At 47.4% G+C, this 22,007-nt stretch overlaps 2 protein-coding genes and 1 non-coding gene across 3 annotated transcripts; all 3 read left to right on the top strand.

Moving 5' to 3' along the window:
* The first annotated feature begins 362 nt into the window (after window positions 1-362).
* On the top strand, window positions 363-10,762 carry TUT1 (terminal uridylyl transferase 1, U6 snRNA-specific). The gene is made up of 9 exons (XM_069471474.1): window positions 363-467; window positions 2,108-2,298; window positions 5,104-5,419; window positions 5,597-5,697; window positions 7,251-7,720; window positions 8,340-8,449; window positions 8,612-8,722; window positions 8,900-8,992; window positions 9,574-10,762. The coding sequence occupies exons 1-9, from the start codon at window positions 386-388 to the stop codon at window positions 10,719-10,721; spliced, it is 2,622 nt and encodes an 873-aa protein (XP_069327575.1). The 5' UTR covers window positions 363-385; the 3' UTR covers window positions 10,722-10,762.
* Window positions 5,936-6,039, top strand: LOC138385556 (U6 spliceosomal RNA). The gene has a single exon (XR_011233786.1). It is a non-coding gene; the product is annotated as a U6 spliceosomal RNA (small nuclear RNA).
* A 1,477-nt stretch (window positions 10,763-12,239) lies between the features above and the next one.
* On the top strand, window positions 12,240-21,805 carry EEF1G (eukaryotic translation elongation factor 1 gamma). The gene is made up of 10 exons (XM_069471475.1): window positions 12,240-12,301; window positions 13,359-13,517; window positions 14,222-14,285; window positions 14,442-14,584; window positions 15,137-15,280; window positions 16,519-16,648; window positions 17,046-17,250; window positions 20,944-21,116; window positions 21,208-21,332; window positions 21,569-21,805. Exons 1-10 carry the CDS (start codon window positions 12,290-12,292, stop codon window positions 21,725-21,727), a joined length of 1,314 nt encoding a protein of 437 aa, XP_069327576.1. The 5' UTR covers window positions 12,240-12,289; the 3' UTR covers window positions 21,728-21,805.
* The last annotated feature ends 202 nt before the right edge of the window (window positions 21,806-22,007 follow it).

Here is a 22,007-nt window from a genome sequence, read left to right as displayed (position 1 = left end):
GCCTGCGACCACCTGGCTAGGACGGGTGGGGGAGACACCACCTGGTGCGGGTCTTTGTGGCTGCTGTTATGAATATTCACGATTCTTTGGGCCAATCAACGCCCGAACAACTCAGAACACACCAATCGGCTTACCGCATGCGGATAAGCACCGTAGACGGATGGGTGGCTTTCCCTAAAACGGGTAGGGACTTGACACAGCCTAGAAACGGAACTCGGAGTGGAAGAAGCTCGGTTTCCGGGGGAGTGTGCCCGTGCGAATGGTCGACTTTTACGTCACTTCCTATCGGACTGGCGGAAGTTGCTTCCCCGCGCGCTGCAATTTGGGCAAGTGAGTTCTGGTGGTGGCCGTGGTGGTTGCAGTTTGTCGGTACCGGAGAGTCGCTATGGCGGCGCTGGATTCGGATGTCGAATCACTGCCGCGTGGGGGTTTCCGCTGCTGCCTCTGCCACGTTACTACAGCCAACCGTAAGCGGTGGCTAGTGAGGGGGGTGGTTGCGGGCTTTCGTCTGCTGGTTCTAGCGAAAGTTAGGGTTATAGGGCATAGTTCCTGTAAAGTCGGTTGGTAGGGTCACATACCTCCGTTTTTACTCTGCATGTCCGAGGGGATTGGAGAGTGGGAAAAGCCCCACCTCATTACACCCCTCCTTCCCAGTACACGAAGTCTCCACGACGAAAGTTTTATTATTTTATTTCCACTTCAACCATCATCTATTGGACATTTGCTGTGTGCCTGGTATTCTCCTGGTCTTTGGGATGGGGGGAGGGGATTCAGAGATGAAAGAGCTCACTATCTAGAGATTGAGACAGTTTCATTGCTTTACAGATATGTTTGGAGAGCTGTGGGACCACAGAGAAGGCAGTAATTAAGTCAGGATGGGTGAAATAGATGGCATGAATGGAGCGTAAGGTACCAGTGAGGAACAGGCAGAAGGTCGGTTAGGAGAAGTAGACAAGGTCCTTGTATGACAGGGAAAGGAGCTCAGTGAATCCTGAAACTCTGCTTTTGAAGGATTGTTTTTTTTTATTTTATTTTATTTTTTTTTTTGAGACAGAGTCTCACTCTGTTGCCCAGGCTAGAGTGAGTGCCATGGCGTCAGCCTAGCTCACAGCAACCTCAAACTCCTGGGCTCAAGCAATCCTACTGCCTCAGCCTCCCGTGTAGCTGGGACTACAGACATGCGCCACCATGCCGGCTAATCTTTTCTATATATATATTTAGCTGTCTATATAATTTCTTTCTATTTTTTTTAGTAGAGATGGGGTCTTGCTCTTGCTCAGGCTGGTCTTGAACTCCTGATCCGCCCACCTCTGCCTCCCAGAGTGCTAGGATTACAGGCGTGAGCCACCGCGCCCGGCCTGCTTTTGAAGGATTGAATCATGATCTTCCCTAAATGGTCTTCCATTTTTTTCTCTGTGAATGGGCCTACCATTATTTGTCCAGTAGGGCAAACCAGAAACCCAGAAGTCTTCCTTGGCCCCACATTTACTTGGTGACATCAAACAGCTGACGTACACAAATAATAACAGCTAGTTTTTCCACATTTATCATGTACCAGATTCTCTGCCAAGTGCTATATATGAATAATACCTATGTGGGAGGTACTGATATTAACTCCACTTTATATCTAAGGAAATTAATGGATACAGAGGTTAAGTAGCTTGGCCAGGGTCTCACACAACTTGACAGAGCTAGGATTTGAACTTGGGCAGTGTGATTTCAGATCCTGCACTCGAAATCACTATACCATACCCAGAGATGATCCATGGGAATTGTCCAGGGTTCTGATTTATTTAGTTCTTCTATAGATGACCTGGATAAATTAACTGTTAATTTCTTTGCAGTTCTCAGGTGTTGCTCTACCTAGCACATATATATGATTTAAGAAATACTTGTAGTATAGCTAGTTCTTCTCGGAAGCACTCAGAGAATGCACTATATAGACAAATGGACAAGAGAGGAAGGTGAAAGGAGCCAGGACTTTGTTTATTCAGAGGTCACACTGTCTGTGGCTTGGAATGATCAGTAAGATTTAGGCTTGCAGAGAGCAAAGGCAGATACACTGAAGAGTGATTTGGATGTTTTTTTGTTACACTCGTTTTTGCAGGACCCAGCCTAGATGCCCACTTGGGAGGCCGAAAGCACCGGCACCTGGTAGAACTACGAGCTGCGAGAAAGGCCCAGGGACTTCGAAGTGTGTTTGTTAGTGGCTTTCCCAAGGATGTGGATTCTGCTCAGCTCTCTGAGTACTTCCAGGCATTTGGACCCGTGGCCAGTGTCGTCATGGACAAGGACAAGGTAGAGTGACTGGCTCTAAGGGTAAAGAATGGGTCAGATGTGCTGCATCTGAAAAGAGACAAGAGAGAGAAACCAGAAGCCTGTTTGGGCTGGTTCCTAATGTGGCTTGTCCTTGATAGATACCACAGTACTTGGGCTAGTCTAGCTTTGTGAGTTTCTCACACCTCCCCTACCCACTTGGATTTTATCAGTTCACCAGAGTTAGTCACTGGGGGACTCTTTTGTCATTTATTTATTCAGTGAATCTTTTATTTGCCAAATATTTATTTCTGCTAACTTTGTACTGGGCACCATGCTTAGGGCAGCATTCTGAGTCGTGAATGGGATAGATGTGGTCCCTGCTCGCACAGAGCTTACAGTCTAGAGGAGAAAGTTGACAATTAAATGAGTGATTATAGTGAAAGTTAGTGCTTAAAGAACAACGTACCATTGGAGGATCAACTTCACAAGTAACTGGTTGATAAACCAGTTGGTAGTTTTTTAACTTACACTGAGAAGCACTTAGGTTAAGGTTATTTGGTTAGAACACCCTGTCCTCTGGACATTGCTAGACAAACAAGCCCGTTCTTTGTGGTCTGTTTTGCCTTGCTTCCCTACAGACCTTTTATTAGTGTCCATTTAGTCTCTTGAAAAAATTTCACTGTTGCAGTGCTGTGTTCTTAGGTCATATTGTGGTTCTGAGGCCGCACTCTAGTTATGTAGGCATGGCTTAGGTGATCCCAAATATTCTCAGCAGCCCAGGTCATCTTTGAGGATCGGGTGGGGTCTGTTTTTATTAGGCATTCAGCAACTGAACTACAAATGGCTACAACTGAACTATAATTTTTTAATTTTTCTCATGTAACAAGAAGTCCAGACCTGGGCAGTCCAGGATTTTGTTGTTTTCCTGTGCTGTCGTTATTGGAATGTGGCTCCTGCTTCCAAATCTTTGGGCAAGAAGAAGGGGCAGGCAGAGTATAAAACGCTAGTGGCAGCTGGGTCTGACTCCCCTCTTCCCTCTTTTTCTTTATTTCTGCGGAAAATACTCTTTCCAGAGGCCTCCTCAGAAGACTTCTATCTCAGTGGCTAGAACTCTATCATGTGGTTACCCCCAGCTATAGGCAAGCCTAAGAAATTAAGCTTTTTTAGCTGGGCACTTTGCCTTTCTGAACAAAATCGGGTCCCTGTTAATAAGGAAGAAGGGGAGAATATATTTTGGGTGGGCAGTTGGCAATGTCTGTCCCAGGATACTTCTTCAGGAAGCTCCATGTCCCTGTTTTTGTTGATACTTATTTTAATTACAAAGAATGATCTTTTCTTGAACTTAAACCTCAAGTTTCTGAGGCTTCTAATTATTATAACAATAATGATTAAAATTTTTATTAATTACTATGCACTAATTGTGTAGTAAATACTTTACATGCACCATCTCATTTAAGCTCCGCATTTCCTCGAGGGAAATTGTCAGTAGGATGTTGGCGGTTTGGGAGTTTAAGACTCTACTTGAGAGGCAGTCACAAGTTACTTCTTTGAATTTCAGTTTCTTAATTTGTAAAATGGAAATAATAATACATACCTTGTAGTTGTCTTATGAGCCTTAGAAATAGTTTATGTGAACTCCTTGGTTTATTATAAGCCCCTAACAAGTGGTAGCTCTTGCTAGGGATGGTGGTATTGAGAGGAGAGAAAAGGCCAGGACATAGGCTTCTGAATCTGCTACTCCTGCCCTTCCTGATGCCTTCTGTAAGGTTCTTGAGCGAAATATGCACAAAGACCAGGCCAAGCAAAGGGACACCTAATTTCTAGCTGGGGCTTTGGTTGCAAACTTGATGTTGAACTGCATTCGGTGAGCGGTGATTCCTCAGTCAGAAGACTGGCCTGGGCAGGTCCAAGTTGCTGCATTTGTCCTTGGCTTCCCTTTGGTTCTTTGCTCTGTTTGGTGTAAGGCCTGTGTACTGATGAGTCCCCCTGCCCCTGTTAATTTTTGTGTATAATGTGAGGTAAAGGTCCAACATCATTCCTTTGTATGTGGCTATCCAGTTGTCCTGCCACCATTTGTTGATAAGACTGTTCTTTTCCCATTGAATGGTCTTGGCACCCTTGTTGAAAATCAGTTGACCATAGATATATGGGTTTCTTTCTGGGTCTCAATCCACTCCCTTCATCTGAATGTCTATCTGTATGCCAGTACCACACTGTCTTGATTACTATAGCAGGTACCTTTTTATAAACAGGATGAGGATCCAGCTTTACCACTGGAGAGGATGTAAAACAATATGGACTTTTGTCCCAAAGTAGCCATGTTTTTCCTGCCCCTGCTAATATTGTACCTTTAAAAAAATACGGCCCAATGAATATCATTGAACTCAATCAAATCATAGTGGTACGGCTGTCACATTGCTATTATTCCTTGATGGCAGGTCCCTTAAGGATAGGGTTTATGTGTTTATATTTATGCCTAGCACAGTGTTCATTACTTGTATTCTTAATAAATGTTAAAAGAATGGAATTAAACCAGAAAAAGTGAAGGGGCTGGCCATAGTATAATCTGTGAAATCACATCATTGGGAAGAGTAGGGGGACAATAAAATAGGTAAAATGAGAGTTTCAGAGGCATACTGTGGTGAGAATAAAATGTGTGGGATAGAAATGAGGGAGAGGATTGCTTTTCTAAATATGTCCCCTGTTGTTACCAAAACAGCAAGCAAGCAAATGTTCCCAATTTATAGGATAGTCCCCATTTCAAAGATCCTCTTCCACTGTCAGACCACGTGCTTGCATTCTTGGTTCCAAAACCATCATCCCTGCCTCTTTTGTGGTTTCCAGGGAGTGTTTGCCATCGTGGAGATGGGGGACGTGGGTGCTCGGGAGGCTGTCTTATCACAGTCCCAGCACAGCCTAGGAGGACATCGCCTGCGTGTCCGGCCACGGGAGCAGAAGGAGTTCCAGAGCCCGGCCTCCAGATCCCCCAAAGGAGCGGCCCCTGACAGTCAGCAGCTGGCCAAAGCACTAGCCGAGGCCCCAGATGTGGGGACACAAATGCTAAAGCTCGTGGGGCTGAGGGAGTTGTCTGAGGCTGAGCGGCACCTTCGGAGCCTTGTGGTGGCTCTGATGCAGGAGGTCTTCACAGAGTTCTTTCCTGGTGAGTCACCTCCCTGCTGTATCAGCCCTCCCTGTGCTTCACTCCCCCACGTCTGCATCCCAGTCCCCCCTCAGCTAGAGTGTTTGGTTGCTCTTCCATCTTTGTATCCTGTTGTGTTCTTCCACCCCTTGCTCCTCCCTGATGTCTCTTGACCTTTATTCTCTGTTCGGCACCCAGGCTGTGTGGTCCATCCTTTTGGCTCTTCCATAAACAGCTTTGATGTCCATGGCTGTGATCTTGACCTCTTCTTGGATCTGGGTGACTTGGAAGAGCCCCAGGTGAGTGGCCAGGGAGGCAGCTGGGAAGAGTCAGTGGGAATGGTCCTGTGACAGGTCCGTTAGCTCTTCATGCCTTGGTTCCCCATCTGTAAAATGGGGATAATAAGGCCCACCTGAAAGGGTTATTGTGATTGGGGAAATGTGAATATGGATGGGCATTCCATGAGATGCAAATGAATTGACATGGGATAGATGGCAGTCATAACAGGGAAAAAACCAGATTTCAAAGGGGCATATAGTGCTCGCTTTGGCAGCACATATACTAAAATTGGAACGATACAGAGAAGATTAGCATGGCCCCTGCAAAATATAACTATTAAAAAAAAAAAAAACCAAAAAAAACCAAAAGAGCATATATATAATATGACTTTATTTTGGAAAAAAATACATTAAAGAATATACAATAAGATAATTTGGGGGGTTTTGCTTATCTGTTTTTTTCTTTTTTTTTCCCTATAAATTTGTGGGGTACAAGTGTAGTTTTGTTAAATGCATAGACTGCATAGTGGTGAAGTCATGGCTTTTAGGATATCCATCACTCAAATAACATATATTGTACCTATTAAGTAATCTCTCATCAACCCTTATCTGTATTTTCTAACATCTAATGTATAAATTCTGGTTTTAGAATAGGAAAGGGTTATTATTATTATTTTTTTTTTTTGAGACAGAGTCTTGCTCTGTCACCCAGCCTGGATGCAGTGGCATGATCTTAGCTCACTGTAGCCTCCAACTCCTGGGCTCAAGCAATCCTCTTGCCTCAGCCTCCCAAATAGCTGGGACTACAGGGACACCCCACCATGCCCAGCTAATTTTTCTTATATTTTGTAGAAATGGAGATCTTGCTATGTTGCCCAGGCAGGTCTCAAACTCCTAGTCTCAAGCGATCCTTCTGCCCCAGGCTCCCAAAGTGCCTGGCCTATTATATTTTGTAATAGACTTTATACTTTAGAGGAGTGTAGGTTCACAGCAAAATTGAGCAGAAAGTATAGTTCCCATGTAGCTCCTGCCCCCACAAAAGAAGATATTTAAAAAAAAAATATTTTATCCAGCCGGGCATGGTGGCTCACGCCTGTAATCCTAGCACTCTGGGAGGCCGAGGCGGGTGCATCATTTGAGCTCAGGAGTTGGAGAGCAGCCTGAGCAAGAGTGAGACCCCGTCTCTACTAAAGATAGGAAGAAATTAGCTGAACAACTAAAAATATATAGAAAAAATTAGCCGGGCATGGTGGTGCATGCCTGTAGTCCCAGCTACTTGGGAGGCTGAGGCAGGAGGATTGCTTGAGCCCAGGAGTTTGAGGTTGCTGTGAGCTAGGCTGACGTCACGGCACTCTAGCGTGGGCACCAGAGTGAGACTCTATCTCAAACAAAAAAAAGGTTATTTTAATTTTAATAAAATGTTGCTATGAGGATTAAATGAGTTAATACATGTAAGCCCTTAGAATAGGGCCTGGCACCTAATAAGCCATAAGTAATAGCTATTTTGGGGATGAGGATGTTCCTTGGTTAGAGACAGCAGGAGAGGCATTCGGTCAGCTTATTTCCATCCACAGCCAGCTCCAAAGCCTCCAGAATCTCCATCCTTGGACTCGGCCCTCGCTTCCCCACTGGATCCTCAAGCCTTGGCCTGTACCCCGACCTCCCCTCCAGACTCGCAGCCTCCAGCTTCTCCCCAAGATTCCGAAGCCCTGGACTTTGAAACTCCTTCCTCTTCCCTGGCACCCCAGACTCCGGACTCTGCTTTGGCCTCTGAGACCCTCGCCTCTCCCCAGTCCCTGCCTCCAGCCTCACCACTCCAGGAGGACAGAGGAGAGGGGGACCTGGGGAAGGCCCTGGAACTAGCAGAAACCCCAAAGGGGGAAAAAACAGAGGGGGGAGCAATGCTGGAGCTGGTGGGATCTATTCTCCGGGGCTGTGTCCCTGGGGTGTACCGAGTCCAAACTGTACCCTCTGCCCGGCGCCCTGTGGTCAAGTTCTGCCATCGGCCTTCAGGTCTCCACGGTGACGTCTCCCTCAGTAACCGGTACCTTTGTTTGTGGGAGGTGGTTGGGGAAGGCCAGCTGAGAGTTCTTGGGTGGTTGAGGAGAGAGTCCTGGCTTGGGAAGTTCCTGTACCTGCTGAGTCTTGAGTTGCCCTTGTTTGGTCCCATTCCTCTTTCTGTCATTTATCTCCTCCTGTCTGGTTTCCATTTCAATGTGGTAACAGGTGTACCCTGGAATACCAATTTTAAGGGATATAGAAAAGGGTTCTGTGGTTGAATAAATTTGGGAAATGTAAAGTTAAATGCAAACAGGTTTCTCCCTCCCCTCTTTCTCCCTTGCTTCCCTTTCTCTCTCTTCTTTTCCTCCCTTTCTCCCTCCCTTCCTGCCTTTGTTTCATTGCATATTAATGGTTCTGAGCAGTCGTAAATAACATGCTCTGTGAATGTCCAAAATGGGTGTATAGGATGTAGTCGTTCCCAAACTCATTTGACATTCTTTTGCTCACCCTCTCACAAGACCAGTGTTTCATCAACACTTTGGGAAACTCTCTTTTGGCCTTATTGCAGCTGGCCCCAGTTACACAAGTCTGGAATGAGAGCTGGGAGTGGTAGGTTCTGTGGATCTCCGAGCCCTAACACCCTTGTCCTCACTTTATCCTAGGCTGGCCCTGCATAACTCCCGTTTCCTGAGTCTCTGTTCTGAGCTGGATGGGCGAGTTCGGCCCCTCGTGTACACCCTCCGCTGCTGGGCTCAGGGTCGGGGTCTGTCAGGTGAGAATGAATCAGGACAGACGTGGGGCTGAGTTAGTGTCAGGACAAAGGCAGGGATTCAGGGAGAGAAGGGAGGTAGGTACAGTTACTGGGGTTGAGAAACTGCCAATGAGGGGATCGGAATCACCTCTGATCTAACTGGAATTATTGATTATTTACCAGGGAGCGGCCCCCTTCTCAATAACTACGCCCTGACCTTGCTCGTGATCTATTTTCTTCAGACCAGGGACCCTCCTGTGTTGCCCACTGTGTCCCAGCTCACCCAGAAAGCAGGTACTGCAGCGCAGCCTCCACTGTATCTCCTTAGCTTCATCTGTCCTCTTCTTCATCACACTGAGACACACTAAGCTACCCTGAGAATGAGATCTCTGCTATCACCCCCATTTCTACCCCTCAAATTCCCCCATCCTCCTGCTTCCAGACTCACCCTTACCTTTTTTACTTTGACAGGTGAGGGGGAACAGGTGGAAGTTGATGGCTGGGACTGTAGTTTCCCCAGGGATGCCTCGAGACTGGAGCCCAGCACCAATGTGGAGCCCCTCAGTGAGTGTGGGAGCCTCGTAGAGGGCTAGCAATGTTGTTAATCACAACCATAGGTTAACAGACATCACGCCACTGTGTGCCAGGCATGGTTCTCACAGCAACCCTGTGACACAGTTAATATTGTTACTGACATCTTACAGATGAGGAAACCATGCCTTAGAGCAATTAAGTGGCTTGCCCATGGTTACACTGCTAGCAAGGGGAAAGAGCAGCATCTTGGGAAAGGACATTGCTGGGGGTGTGGGGAGAAAGGCTTGACCTCTTCTTTAATCCTTTTTTGTTGTTATTGTTTTGAGATGAGTCTCTCTATGTTGCGCAGGCTGGCTTTGAACTCCTGGGCTCAAGCGCTCCTCTCGCCTTAGCCTTCCCAGTAGGTGGGATTATAGGAGTGTGCTGCTATGCCTGGCTTGACCTCTTTTGTTTATAGTGTTCAGAGAAGCCTGGCTTCTTGGGATTCTTGTGAGCCTCTTGGAAGAGAAAAAGAAAGTCCTGCTAAGGAAATGGCTCTAATGCAGGACCTGTCTCAGTCTCAGTTCCAGCCTCTAAGTGACCCCCTTTCCCCAATCTTCCTCCTCCTTCAGGTTCCCTACTGGCCCAGTTCTTCTCCTGCGTCTCTTGTTGGGATCTTCGTGGCTCACTGCTGTCCCTGCGGGAGGGTCAGGCACTGCCTGTGGCAGGGGTCCTGTCCTCTAATCTCTGGGAGGGTCTGCGCCTTGGCTCCATGAATCTCCAGGACCCTTTTGATCTGAGTCACAATGTTGCAGCCAATGTGACCAGCCGGGTGGCTGGGCGGCTACAGAACTGCTGCCGAGTGGCAGCCAATTACTGCCGAAGCCTCCAGTACCAGCGCCGTTCGTCCCGGGGTCGGGAGTGGGGGTTGCTCCCCCTACTGCAGCCCAGCTCCCCGAGCTCCATACTGTCTGCTACACCGATCCCCTTTCCCCCGGCTCCCTTCACCCAGCTCACTGCTGCCCTGGTCCGGGTGTTCAGGGAAGCATTGGGGTGCCACATAGAACAGGGAACCAAGAGACCACGGTCAGAAGGAGGTGGAACTGAGGAGTCTCCCCAGGGAGGGACAAGCAAAAGATTGAAACTAGATGGACAGAAAAAGAGCTGCAAGGAGGGGAAAGAGGTGGAGCAGGGACATGCAGGGGACCACGGTGAAGATGGGGTAGAAGAAATGGTTATAGAGGTTGGAGAGATGGTGCAGGACTGGGCTATGCGGAGCCCTGTGCAGCCAGCGGAGCCACCCCTGATGAGTGGCAGGCATCTAGCCACTGGAGAAGAGGGGCAGCCAGGCCATGCGGCACTGGCAGAGCAGGGCCCCAAGGGACTTGAAGCAGCCCAAGAAGGGTCTAAAGGTGAGACAGTGAAGGGGCCATCACTCTCCTCAGTGAGCTGGCGCTGTGCCTTGTGGCACCGAGTGTGGCAGGGGCGGCGGCGTGCCCGGAGACGCTTGCAGCAGCAAACCAAGGAAGGAGGCGGTGGCGAGGCTGGCACAGGAGCAGAGTGGTTGACAACTGAGGCTCGGGTAACCCAGGAGCTGAGAGGACTGAGCAGTGGTGAACAGAGGCCAGAGACTGAGCCCCTCCTCACCTTTGTGGTGTCTGCGTCCCAGGCCGACCAGACACTCACTGTGACCCCGCTCCAGGATTCCAAAGGCCTGTTCCCTGATCTCCATCATTTCTTACAGGTTTTCCTCCCTCAGGCATTTCAAAATCTCACATGAAGACATGGACCTCTAAGGGCAATAAAGCTGCTACTTTAATACAAATATTGTCCAGTTTTCTCTAATGTCCACCTGGTAATAATCCTCCTTCCATTCAGTACCTCCCCTTTCCTCCTTCCGCTCCCCAAGACCTTTAATGCAGCTTCTTGGACTCACCTTGTCTTACCCCCTAAAATGGGTCTGTCCCTGCCATCCTCCACCTCAGGAGCCTATTCCTTCCTACCACTTAGCACACCTTGTGGGGAGTGCCTGGCACACCACCATACCTGGCACAGGGGCAGAGTTCCTGAATAACAGCATGGTGCGTGGGTTGAACAGTGTTCATGAGAAGAACCAAGTTTGTCTCCACATTTATCCTGCTGCCCCTGATCTACAGTGACAGGGAGGGAAATTTGGGTTCAGGGTTCTTCATCCATTCTCTTGTTTAATAGGAGAGTTCATCCTGTTCTTAAATTGGGTAAGAGGTTTTCTTTTTTTGTTGAGACAGAGTCTTGCTCTGTCACCCCAGCTAGAGTGCAGTGGCATCACTGTAGCTCACTGCAACCTCAAACTTCTGGGCTCAAGCAATCCTCCTGCCTCAGCCTCCCGAGGAGATGGGACTACAGGCACATGCCATGATGCCAGCTAATTTTTCTGTTTTTGGTAGAGACGGGGTCTTGCTCTTGCTCAGGCTGGTCTCAAACTCCTGAGCATAAGCGATCCTACCCCCTCGGCCTCTCAGAGTGTTAGGTTAACAGGCCTGAGCCACTGCGCCAGGCCTGGGTAAGAGGTTTTCAAACCTGAACATGGGTAAAAAGCCATGAACATCAGAACTGACGTTGTTAGCCCCTCCAGGAGCAGAGTCCAGCCTCCTGACAGGTGGAAGGAGCAGGGCGTGTTCTTCCTTAAGATCCTGCCAGAGGGCGGGTGCCCTCTCTTCTTGCAGTAACACCATCTTGGAGCTGCAAGGTGGTTTAATGTGAGCAAGCCTTGCTTTTGCAGAGGGTTTCAGACTTGGGCCCCTGTGAGATACACGTCTCTCTCTACAAGAAAATCAGAGCAGAAACAAAAGGAATTTAGCAAACTGCCATCTCCGTGCAGCAGCTGTTTCCCCGCTCCTGTGAGTTTCACAGAATCATGTGAGGATCTTGGCAAAACCTAACTTCACTTGTCCCTGGGCAGGCCGGACAGGGACACCTCCAGGAGGCCACGCCGTGCAGGACTGGCAGCTGTGCCACGTAGCCGCGCAGAGGCGGCTTTTCCAGCTGGTTCTGAGTTTCTCCTCGCTGCGTGCCTTCTATCTCCGCGTGGGGACTGCGATTGGCCCGCTACGCCTGAGGGGGCGGGTCATTCTAGAACCCCACTGCGCAGGCGCAAGCTTTTTCCGCGCCGGCCAGCACGCCCCACCCCGTTCTTTTTCCAATTCAGCGCCACTGGATACTGAACTGTCGTGCGTATGTCTTCTATGCCGTCCTCGCTTTCCGGCTGCTGTTTCTCCACGGCTGTCCCCTTACCACCTCCCTTCTCTCCCGGACGGCTTACTTTGCGGCAGTGCCGAGATCCCCACCCCCTTTCTCTGCGGAATCACCATGGCGGCTGGGGTGAGTTTGCCGGCTCTGATGGTCCGGGTCTCCTTATCCAGCGCCATCCTTTGCCCAAATGGGGCCGGTCGGCGCCAGAAGAGTTCTGGAGCCGAGTGGGAAACTTTCTGGGCCCTACAGACCATACTGTTGGAGAGCAGGGTTCCTAGGGCCTGGAGGGGAACTGAGGCTGTGACTTTTGGAGGCCAGAGGTGGAATGGTCTGGGGTAGAGAAGAGATGCTGGATCTGGGCCGTCTGAAGCCTAAAAAAGGGCTTCGGCTTCATTGCGGCTTTGAGACGTGGGATCTGGGCAGGTTGACGGAACTTCTGCGACCGTTTTGTTGGGACAGCAGCGTGGACAGGGTGAAGAGGAGGGTCTTTGTGGGCAGATACAGCTAGCATGATTAAGGGTCGTTTCCCAAGGAGGTTTGGGAGCGAGAGGATTCTGTGGACAGTGAGGTCAGACCAGTGGGACCCCGCTGGCCAGGTTAATAGAGAAGCAGCACCAGGGAACTCGCTGCAGGACAGGACCGGAGGGATGAAATATGCGACAAGGAAAGGAAGGCTTTTAGGAAGAGTTGATTTTGGAAGAGGACATGTCATTCGTTATCTCTGGCTATTCTAAGGGGAACTTAGACGTTGTGTGTGTTAAGACAGAGTGATGCTTTTGAAGGGTGAGCTGCTCAGCGGTAGAGTAGGCAGGCACTCGGTAACCATCAATGAATGAAACAAGGGCTCCGTGAAGGGAAGGGTGTATGTTTGTAGACAGATGGAGTCTGATGGAGCTACAAGTTCTGGATTTCTTGGAGATACGTGTGAGGGAAAGAATTCTTCTACAGTTGTCCTTAGGGAAGGTCAAATCTGTCAACAAGCTTTATTTAGCAGTTGTGTAGTTCTGTTCTTGGTATTTTGGAGGACTCTGATTACATGACAGGTACTAAAGAACTTGGTTCATCAGAAGGAGTGAGGGTGAGTTGAACAGATTGGGATTACCCAGGAAGTCATCCTGGGGTGGGGGGCATTTAGGACTGAGACCCTTTTATTCACATTAATTTTCTCCCCCTCTTTCTCGCATAGACCCTGTACACATATCCTGAAAACTGGAGGGCCTTCAAGGCTCTCATCGCTGCTCAGTACAGCGGTGCTCAGGTCCGCGTGCTCTCCGCACCACCCCACTTCCACTTTGGTCAAACCAACCGCACCCCTGAATTTCTCCGTAAATTTCCTGCCGGCAAGGTGAGTTGGGAAGTGGAGAGGGGCCTTTGGTTCTGAGAACCCAAGGAGCCCTAGGATTCCATCACTCTGGAAATGGCCTCCATCTTTAAAAAGGGATCGTCCCATGTTGTTTTGTTTCACGTTTCAGTGATTTAAAATATTTTTATCTTGAGATAATTGTAGAGTCACATGTAGTTGTAACAAATCATACACAGCTATTCAGTGATTTTATAAAAGTCACAGGCTTACTTTGTATTTGTGGGAAAGAGAATAAGATTTTACCAAGTATTTTCAGTACAAATATATCAAGTATCTAATGAGTAGGCTTCTTACTCCAAGGGGCTTACAGCAATAGGTAAATATTATGCCAAGACTAGAGGAGATCAAGTGTTATCTGGGTTGTACCCTAATACTTTCAATGATGCATAGATATAAGTCTTGTTTTCTGGCTTTCTGCTTATATGACAGAGGGATTGTATACAAATATCGCATAACATCTAAATGTTTTTGGTTTCCTAGTTCAGATATTGTGAATTCAGATTGCAAGGGATACTAAGTTATTGAAGTATTTTTGGTTCCTGAGTTTCAAGTAGTAGCAAGAATTTGCATCTTGAGGGTTGTCAGCCTTATATAAACATTTTAATCCATAACAATTAAGTTCCTGGGATTGGCTAGTGAGAAATTCTTGTGTGTTTTACTTTATCTTTTCACTACTTTGTCCCCAGGTTCCAGCATTTGAGGGTGATGATGGATTCTGTGTGTTTGAGAGCAATGCCATTGCCTACTATGGTAATTTGCAGGGATATATGGGAATGGGAGAGTCTGGAGGTGAGGGGTGTAGGAGAGGAAGAGGGTGAACTGGAGTGGGCAAGGAGGCGTTCTCAGTGACCTGAATTGGCGTTGGCATCACCCCAAAGTTATGACCTTTCTGTTCTGCCTCTGCAGTGAGCAATGAGGAACTGCGGGGAAGTACTCCAGAGGCAGCAGCCCAGGTGGTGCAGTGGGTGAGCTTTGCTGATAGCGACATAGTGCCCCCAGCCAGTACCTGGGTGTTCCCCACCTTGGGCATCATGCACCACAACAAACAGGTAAGCCCCAGAACTTGGGGAAAAGCCAGGGGCAGGGATGGCATCAGCTCCTCAGGGTTAGAGAGTAAGAAATAAAATAGGTGGGGAAAAGGAGGTGCCAAGAATATTGTGATCAATGAGAAGACATAATCTGTAGGGTATAAGTTTGGTGCAATGGGCAGGTGATGGTATTTGGGTTCTTTGTCAGACTGGGTGGTGGTGGTGTCTGTCATGAGTGGTCAGAAAAGAGATTTCTGCTGTAGGGCGGTTATACCAAATGGTAGGGGAGTGGTTGGACTAGATTACACTTCTAAGGTTCCATCTAAACTCCAAAGATAAATGAATACCATCAGTACAGTGGGAAATGAGGCCAGACTGACCGAGAAGAAATGTAACATTGAGAGCTTCGTTTTTGATAACATTGAGAATGATACTAGAATCTGACTCCATTAAAACAGGGGGTGAGCCAGGATTTAGTAAGTGAAATAGCTTCCTTAGTTCTGTTAATGGTGATGAGGGGTGAGGGAAAGGGATTGGTACCCACTGGTAACTTTGATTATTTTGAATCAACAGGCCACAGAGAACGCGAAGGAGGAAGTGAGGCGAATTCTAGGGCTGCTGGATGCTCACTTGAAGACGAGGACTTTCCTGGTGGGCGAACGAGTGACACTGGCTGACATCACAGTTGTGTGCACCCTGTTGTGGCTCTATAAGCAGGTGAAGTTTATGAAGAATCCATTTAGCAGGGGGTAGGTGAGGATTAGAAACAAAGTGACAAGTCTTCCAGGTTACCCTGTATTCTGCTGAGGACTGGGATAAGAGCTAGCCTGTAGGAATCTCAGGATTCAATGCCACAACTTGCTTTCCCTTCTCCTAAGAAGTTGAGTAATGTTCCGTTGGCCTTAGTTTTAAGGTAGCTAAGATGTTTAGTTTGTCCCCATATTTCTTGGAAAGCCTTGTTATGCTTAGTTGTGAAGACAGCAGTGAGGGTGGTAGCTTCTGCATCGATCTTTTGGAGGCAGATCTAGGTTCAAGTGTTGACTTCATTATTTATTAATGTAGGTAAGGGGTTATATGTGTATTTGAATTTCTTTAGCCCAGTTTTTCCCTCTCATCTATAAAATCAGGGTAGCAATAATCACTGTCGAGGTTATTGGCTCAAAAAAGAATGGCATGTCACTGGTTTCCAAACAGCAGCTCTTGAACCCCTGCTGGTCCAAGATAGTTAGGGGCCTCAAACAGGGCTCATCACAGTCCGGTAAATGGTAGGGTAGAATTTGAACCCATGTACTATAGAACCAGCACTCCTGACTGGTCTGTTCTGTCTCCATGACAAGATTTTTTTCTCTCTCTGATCTTTGCAAACTGAAAAATGACAACTGAATTCTTCATGAAGCTACCTTTAAAGGACTGTCCATTATTTTAAATGGGTTATGCTTTTTTGCTGCTGAATGTTCTTTCTTTACTTTCTGAAGCTTCACAGTTGTGTGTTTGTGTGTATATATACAAACATATGCAGTATAATCAATGTAAATACCAGATATCTGTAGCGTCTTATCATTTTATTTGGCAAAAGTACTTGATAGCCTTCTGTGGACCTCAGCTGTTGAGTTTTATTGACATGTGAAATTTAAAAGATGAGAAACAATAGGCCTGATGTGGTTTTGTTCAGGGAGCAAGACACTAAATTTTCCTACCTAGTAGATTGATATTAAATGGCAGATGGACCCAAGCGTCTGTTAAATTGGACTGGACTCTAAAAAAGATTAGAAAAAGAATGGGAAGTAGTCGTGCAGGGGAGGTGATGTAGGGAGCTGCTTTCCGTGTGGGGTGTGAAAGGAAGATGAAGACTGACTTAGGTGAGGTGGAGAAAGAGAAGGGGCTCGCTGTCTCTGGAGGAAACGCTTCATGGCCCTTCCCTCCACTGACTTTGTTTCCACCCTTCATCCTGGCAGGTCCTGGAGCCTTCTTTCCGCCAGGCCTTTCCCAATACCAACCGCTGGTTCCTCACCTGCATTAACCAGCCCCAGTTCCGAGCTGTCTTGGGGGACGTGAAACTGTGTGAGAAGATGGCCCAGTTTGATGGTGAGTCTGAGGAGGTAGAGAAGCCTGTGGCCAGGGTCAGGATCTGGTTCGATCTGCATCAACCCCTTGATTTCCTGTTTAGCTTTTTGGGTTATGTGGACCCACAGAATGTAGGGTATCACATGTAGTAATTAATATTTTGATCAGTTTGATTTGTACACAAACGTACTCTGATTTGCGTTAAAATATATAGTTACGATGTAAAATGTATTGTTGCTGAGTGTTGTCCTTGCTCAAGGACGTATGTCGAACTGGTGTCGGGGCAGTCTAGAGCCCAGATTGCTTAGCTGTCCCATCCATTAATTTTCCTCTATGGCCCTGCTTGCTCTGCATGGTTTTGGAGGGGTATGGAAATAGGCAGGACATTCATTCACTTTTTTCCCTTCCTCCCCATCAGCTAAAAAGTTTGCAGAGAGCCAACCGAAAAAGGACACCCCACGGAAAGAGAAGGGTTCACGGGAAGAGAAGCCAAAGCCCCAGGCCGAGCGGAAAGAGGAGAAAAAGGCAGCTGCCCCTGCTCCTGAGGAGGAGATGGACGAATGTGAGCAGGCCCTGGCTGCTGAGCCCAAGGCCAAGGACCCTTTTGCTCACCTGCCCAAGAGGTAAGGATATTGGGTGGGGAGAAGGATATGGGACCCAAGAAGCCCTATTCTAACCACCTCTGTATGCCCCTTCTCACACATAGCTGGGGCCAGAATTTTAGGTTGTCCATATAAAATTGAAAAGTATATTTTAGTTGCAAATAAAGCAACTTCCTGAGCTAATCATCATTTTGTGGGCACATTTTGAAAGTAGAAAGCAAGTTCCCAGTATATCCAGTATTCAGGAAGATTGGAACTCCCTTTTCTTTCTTTTTTTTTTTCTTCTTTCCTTTTTTTTTTTTCTTTTTTTCTTATTCCTTTTTTTTCTTCTTTTTCCTTTTTTTCTTCTTTCCTTTTTTTTCTTCTTTCCTTTTTTCTTTCCTTTTTTTTTCTTCTTTCCTTTTTTTTTTTCTTTTTTGAGACAGGGTCTCACTCTTTTGCCTGGGCTAGAGTGCAGTGGCATCATAGCTCACAGCAACCTCAAACTCCTAGGCTCAAGGGATCCTCCTGCCTCAGCCTGTCAAGCAGTAGCTGGGACTACAGGTTTACACCACTATGCGTGGCTAATTTTTCTATTTTTTTGTAGAGACAGGGTCTCGCTACGTTGCTTGAGCTGGTCTTAAACTCCTGGACTCAAGTAGTCCTCCTGCCTCAGTTTCCCAAAGTGTGAGCCACCACACCTGGCCAGGACAGGTTCTTGCCATGTGGCTTAGTCTGGTCTCAAACTCCTGAGCTCAAGCAGTCCTTCCATGTCAGTCTCCTGAGTAGCTAGTACTACAGGTGCTAGCAAAGAAAGAGGTGGAGACAGAATTCAGTGTGGAGGTAAACTGGTCTTGAGTGTGCTCATTTGAGGCAGGGAGGAAGAAGGCGCAGAGAGCCTCACCTCTGCTCTGCAGGGCAGGCAGTGCGGAGGCAGCAGGCACCAGAGCAGGTTCCTTTGGGTTGGGTTTTTTGTTTGTTTTTTTTTTTCCTGTTTTGATGACTCAGACTACCAAAAATAGCTCACTAAGAGAAAGGATAATGATCATGGCTACATATTGTTTCCATAGTTGAGGGAGTTAACGTTTGAGAAGGAAGTGTACAGGGTGGTCTCTATCCTCTTTTCAGTAAATGTAGGGGTTCTTGGAAGCATTTAGTAGTAATAGTAAAAGGGAGATTTTTGGTGTAAGAAAAATGGGACACCCAGTGCTTGCCCACTTCTCTGTCATCAAGTCTTTCTTCCATCACCGCCCCAAGTCATTTTATTGAGAGTTCAAGCAATATGAGAAATATTTATTCTGTGGTCATTTTGCTGTGAGACTCTTTCCCTGCACTTTTTCCTCCCACTCACTCTGCCATTCCCAAAGCCATTCATCCTTTCACTACTTGGTCTGTTACGGTTCAGATTTGACGCCTCCCATTTTGTAATTGTTTTCATGTGGGGTGAACCAGCACCCGCTGGTGATGGACCTGGTAACTTTGTGTAGAGTTGTGAATTACAGGCGTCACACTAATGGACAGGAGCAGCTGGTCCTGTAGTCGAGAGTGAAGGCTCCAGATGCAGTTGCACTTAAAGCTGTATTTCTTTTTGAACTAAAGTGGTTTGCCTTGAACCTAGCACAGGGGCAGGTCAAGTGTGAGCAGAAATTTTGGTGTGTGTAAATAAGGCATGAGAACTAACCCAAATGACGTATGCTATTGTAATGAAGACACTGCTAATTATTAGCTATAGATTTTCATATATAGTAGGTCTGTACTCAGGGCAGAAAATAGGCAGTAAACTTTAAATCTTTAATAAACTTTGCATTTTCTTATACACTTTGGGGAATGTTTATTAATGCCTATTTGTTGCATTACCATGATGCCCTACTGAGTTGCCAAAAATGTTTTCCCCAAGCACTTTAATGTCACAAAGGTGATGCCCTCAAAGACAAACGTCATCATTTGTCCAGTTTTTAATTCTGGCCCTTTTAAGACCCGGCTAAACTTGTAGGAGCCTGTGGTCACTTGGAAAAAAAAAATTGATACATGGAATAATAAAGTTTGAACAGTTCAGGAGAGTGTGAAAAAATCCCATTCCCACTTTTTGGGGTGGTTGAGGTTTTAAAGCTCCTCAGCTGAGGTTTCTGATAAGCATTTCCTTTCTTTTTTTTTTTTTTTTTTGAGACATAGTCTCTCTCTTTTGCCCTGGCTAGAGTGCCGTGGCGTCAGCCTAGCTCACAGCAATCTCAAACTGCTGGGCTTAAGCAATCCTTCTGGCTCAGCCACCCGAGTCTCTGGGACTACAGGCATGCGCCACCATGCCCGGCTAAATTTTTTCTATATATTTTTAGTTGTCCAGATAATTTCTTTCAATTTTTTAGTAGAGATGCGGGGGGGGGGGGGGGGGGGGTCTCGCTCTTGCTCAGGCTGGTCTCAAACTCCTGAGCTCAAATGATCCGCCCACCTTGGCCTCCCAGAATGCTAGGATTACAGGCGTGAGCCGCCACGCCCAGCCTCTGATATGCATTTATAAAGGAACCTGGGATCTAGGGTTAAAGGGCAGATTCTCTGCTTTTTGCTACAGTGTAATCTTGGATAGGTCGTACCACTTAGCCTCATCTATAAAGGGAGGGGAGGTAAGGGTAGCAGTCTGTAAGTCATGGGTTTGTTAGAAGGATTGAGTGAAATGTACTCATTGTGGCAGTATTTGTGCTAATGAGCAATTGAATCACCTAAATATTCAGTTTAACATTCAGAGTTTAACTGCATAATCATGCAGTAGATGCTTATTTAGCCATTGAAACTTCGCGAAGGATTCTGGTTTTGTTTTTATTTTTCTTGAGACCAGATCTCGCTATGTTACCCAGGCTGGTCTAAAACTCCTGGCCTCAAGGGATCCTCCTGCCTCAGCCTCCCGAGGTAGCTGGGATTACTAGTGCAAAGAATTCTTAATAGCATGTCACAGTATTAATAACGAAGAGTAAGGTAGAACACCATACACGGCCTGGCTGCATCTTTGGAAAATCAAAGGCCAGAGGAAAATACATGAAAATACTAATTAGTTATCTTACTTATTGGTGTTATGGGTGGTTTTCTTCAGTCAGCATGTTATTTTTAAAATCGGAAAGAGAGAAAATAGAATCTCCAGCTGTGGGAGGAGTGACCTCTCCTATATTGATGCTAGCATTCTCTGCTCAGTGTGTGAGATTGCTTCAAAGATAGCCTGACCCTTGGGGTTTTCCTGCACTGGAACTTGTTTCTGGGCAAAGGGGGACTAAAGGACATGGGTGTAAGATTTGGCATAGAGGCCCTTTCACAGTGTTCACTGCTTACATTCCTGTTGCAGCTTGTGTAACCTGAAGAGGCCTGTGGGGAGGGGGAGACGGGTGAGTCAGTGACTGAATGTGGCTCCTGGAAAACAGCCCGGGGAGGGGCTGGACCAAAAAAAGAAAACTCAGTCCTCACCCTGTCTGCCCACCTGGGGGCAGCAGTTAACCATGCCCTTTCTGGGGCAGGTCTGATGGGCCTCCTTTGAGTGCCACCCTCCACGAGCCTGGCATACTTCTGCAGGGGAGTGTCCTAGGCCCCCCGTTCATACCCCTTCAGCTCTCTTCCCTCATAAGGTTACACAATCTGCCAGCGCAGTGACTGCCTCCGTTAAGCCAGTACGTTTTCAGTGAAAACCCTCTGAGCTCCTCTTAGCCTGGCAACCCTTCTCCTTATTGACCTCCTTATGCTTTTTTCTCCTCTCAGTACCTTTGTGTTGGATGAATTTAAGCGCAAGTACTCCAACGAGGACACACAGTCTGTGGCACTGCCATATTTTTGGGAGCACTTTGATAAGGATGGCTGGTCCCTGTGGTACTCTGAGTACCGCTTCCCTGAAGAGCTCACCCAGACCTTTATGAGTTGCAACCTCATCACTGGTAAGAAGAGAGTGGGTCTGGAAAGAGGAAGGAGAACAATGTGGTGGGTGCTGTGATTCCACAGGCTGAATGTTCTCCCTCGCCCCTTCAGGAATGTTCCAGCGGTTGGACAAGCTGAGGAAGAATGCCTTTGCCAGTGTCATCCTCTTTGGCACCAACAACAGCAGCTCCATTTCTGGAGTCTGGGTCTTCCGGGGCCAGGAGCTTGCCTTTCCGGTGAGGAAGGTGGCGGGGAGGGGTCTTTTCAGGGTGGGGCAAGGATATAGGAAGCACAGTGTTTTGTGCCTGGGCCGGTAGCTGTCCAGGAGAGCTCAGGAATGTGTATAGGAAGGAGCTGTTCCCATTCACAGGAGTCCTGGGATGTGATGACATGTGTCTGAGCTGGAAGTAACACAGGTGTGGGATAGTGTCCCATAACCTGACCACGTGCTTTGCTGGCTTTTTCTCCCCAGCTGAGTCCAGATTGGCAGGTGGACTACGAGTCATATACATGGCGGAAACTGGATCCTGGCAGTGAGGAGACTCAGACGCTGGTTCGAGAGTACTTTTCCTGGGAGGGGGCCTTCCAGCATGTGGGCAAAGCCTTCAATCAGGGCAAGATCTTCAAGTGAACAGCTCTTGCCATCGCCTAACTGCCTACACCTGCCCTTCAGGGAGATGGGGGTCATTAAAAGAAACTGAACGTTGAACGCTTTTCTGTCCTGCCTACTTTGTGAGTGGTGGCTTCCTCGAAGGGGAGTAGATACGTTGAAGCAGGGTATTTTGTATGTCTGCGATGCCTCGATTTGCAGGAGAGAAGACTTCAGAAGAACAAAAAGAGAGGCCTGTCCTCAGTTTTGGTTTTCCTGCCCTGCCTCCTATGGTGATGACTGTCTTCTAGCTGGGAAAGAT

Source organism: Eulemur rufifrons, chromosome 6, assembly GCF_041146395.1.
Source record: "Eulemur rufifrons isolate Redbay chromosome 6, OSU_ERuf_1, whole genome shotgun sequence".
NCBI lineage: Eukaryota > Metazoa > Chordata > Mammalia > Primates > Lemuridae > Eulemur > Eulemur rufifrons.
The sequence above is the reverse complement of the archived record's forward strand: the minus strand, read 5'-3'. Positions and strand labels throughout refer to the sequence as shown.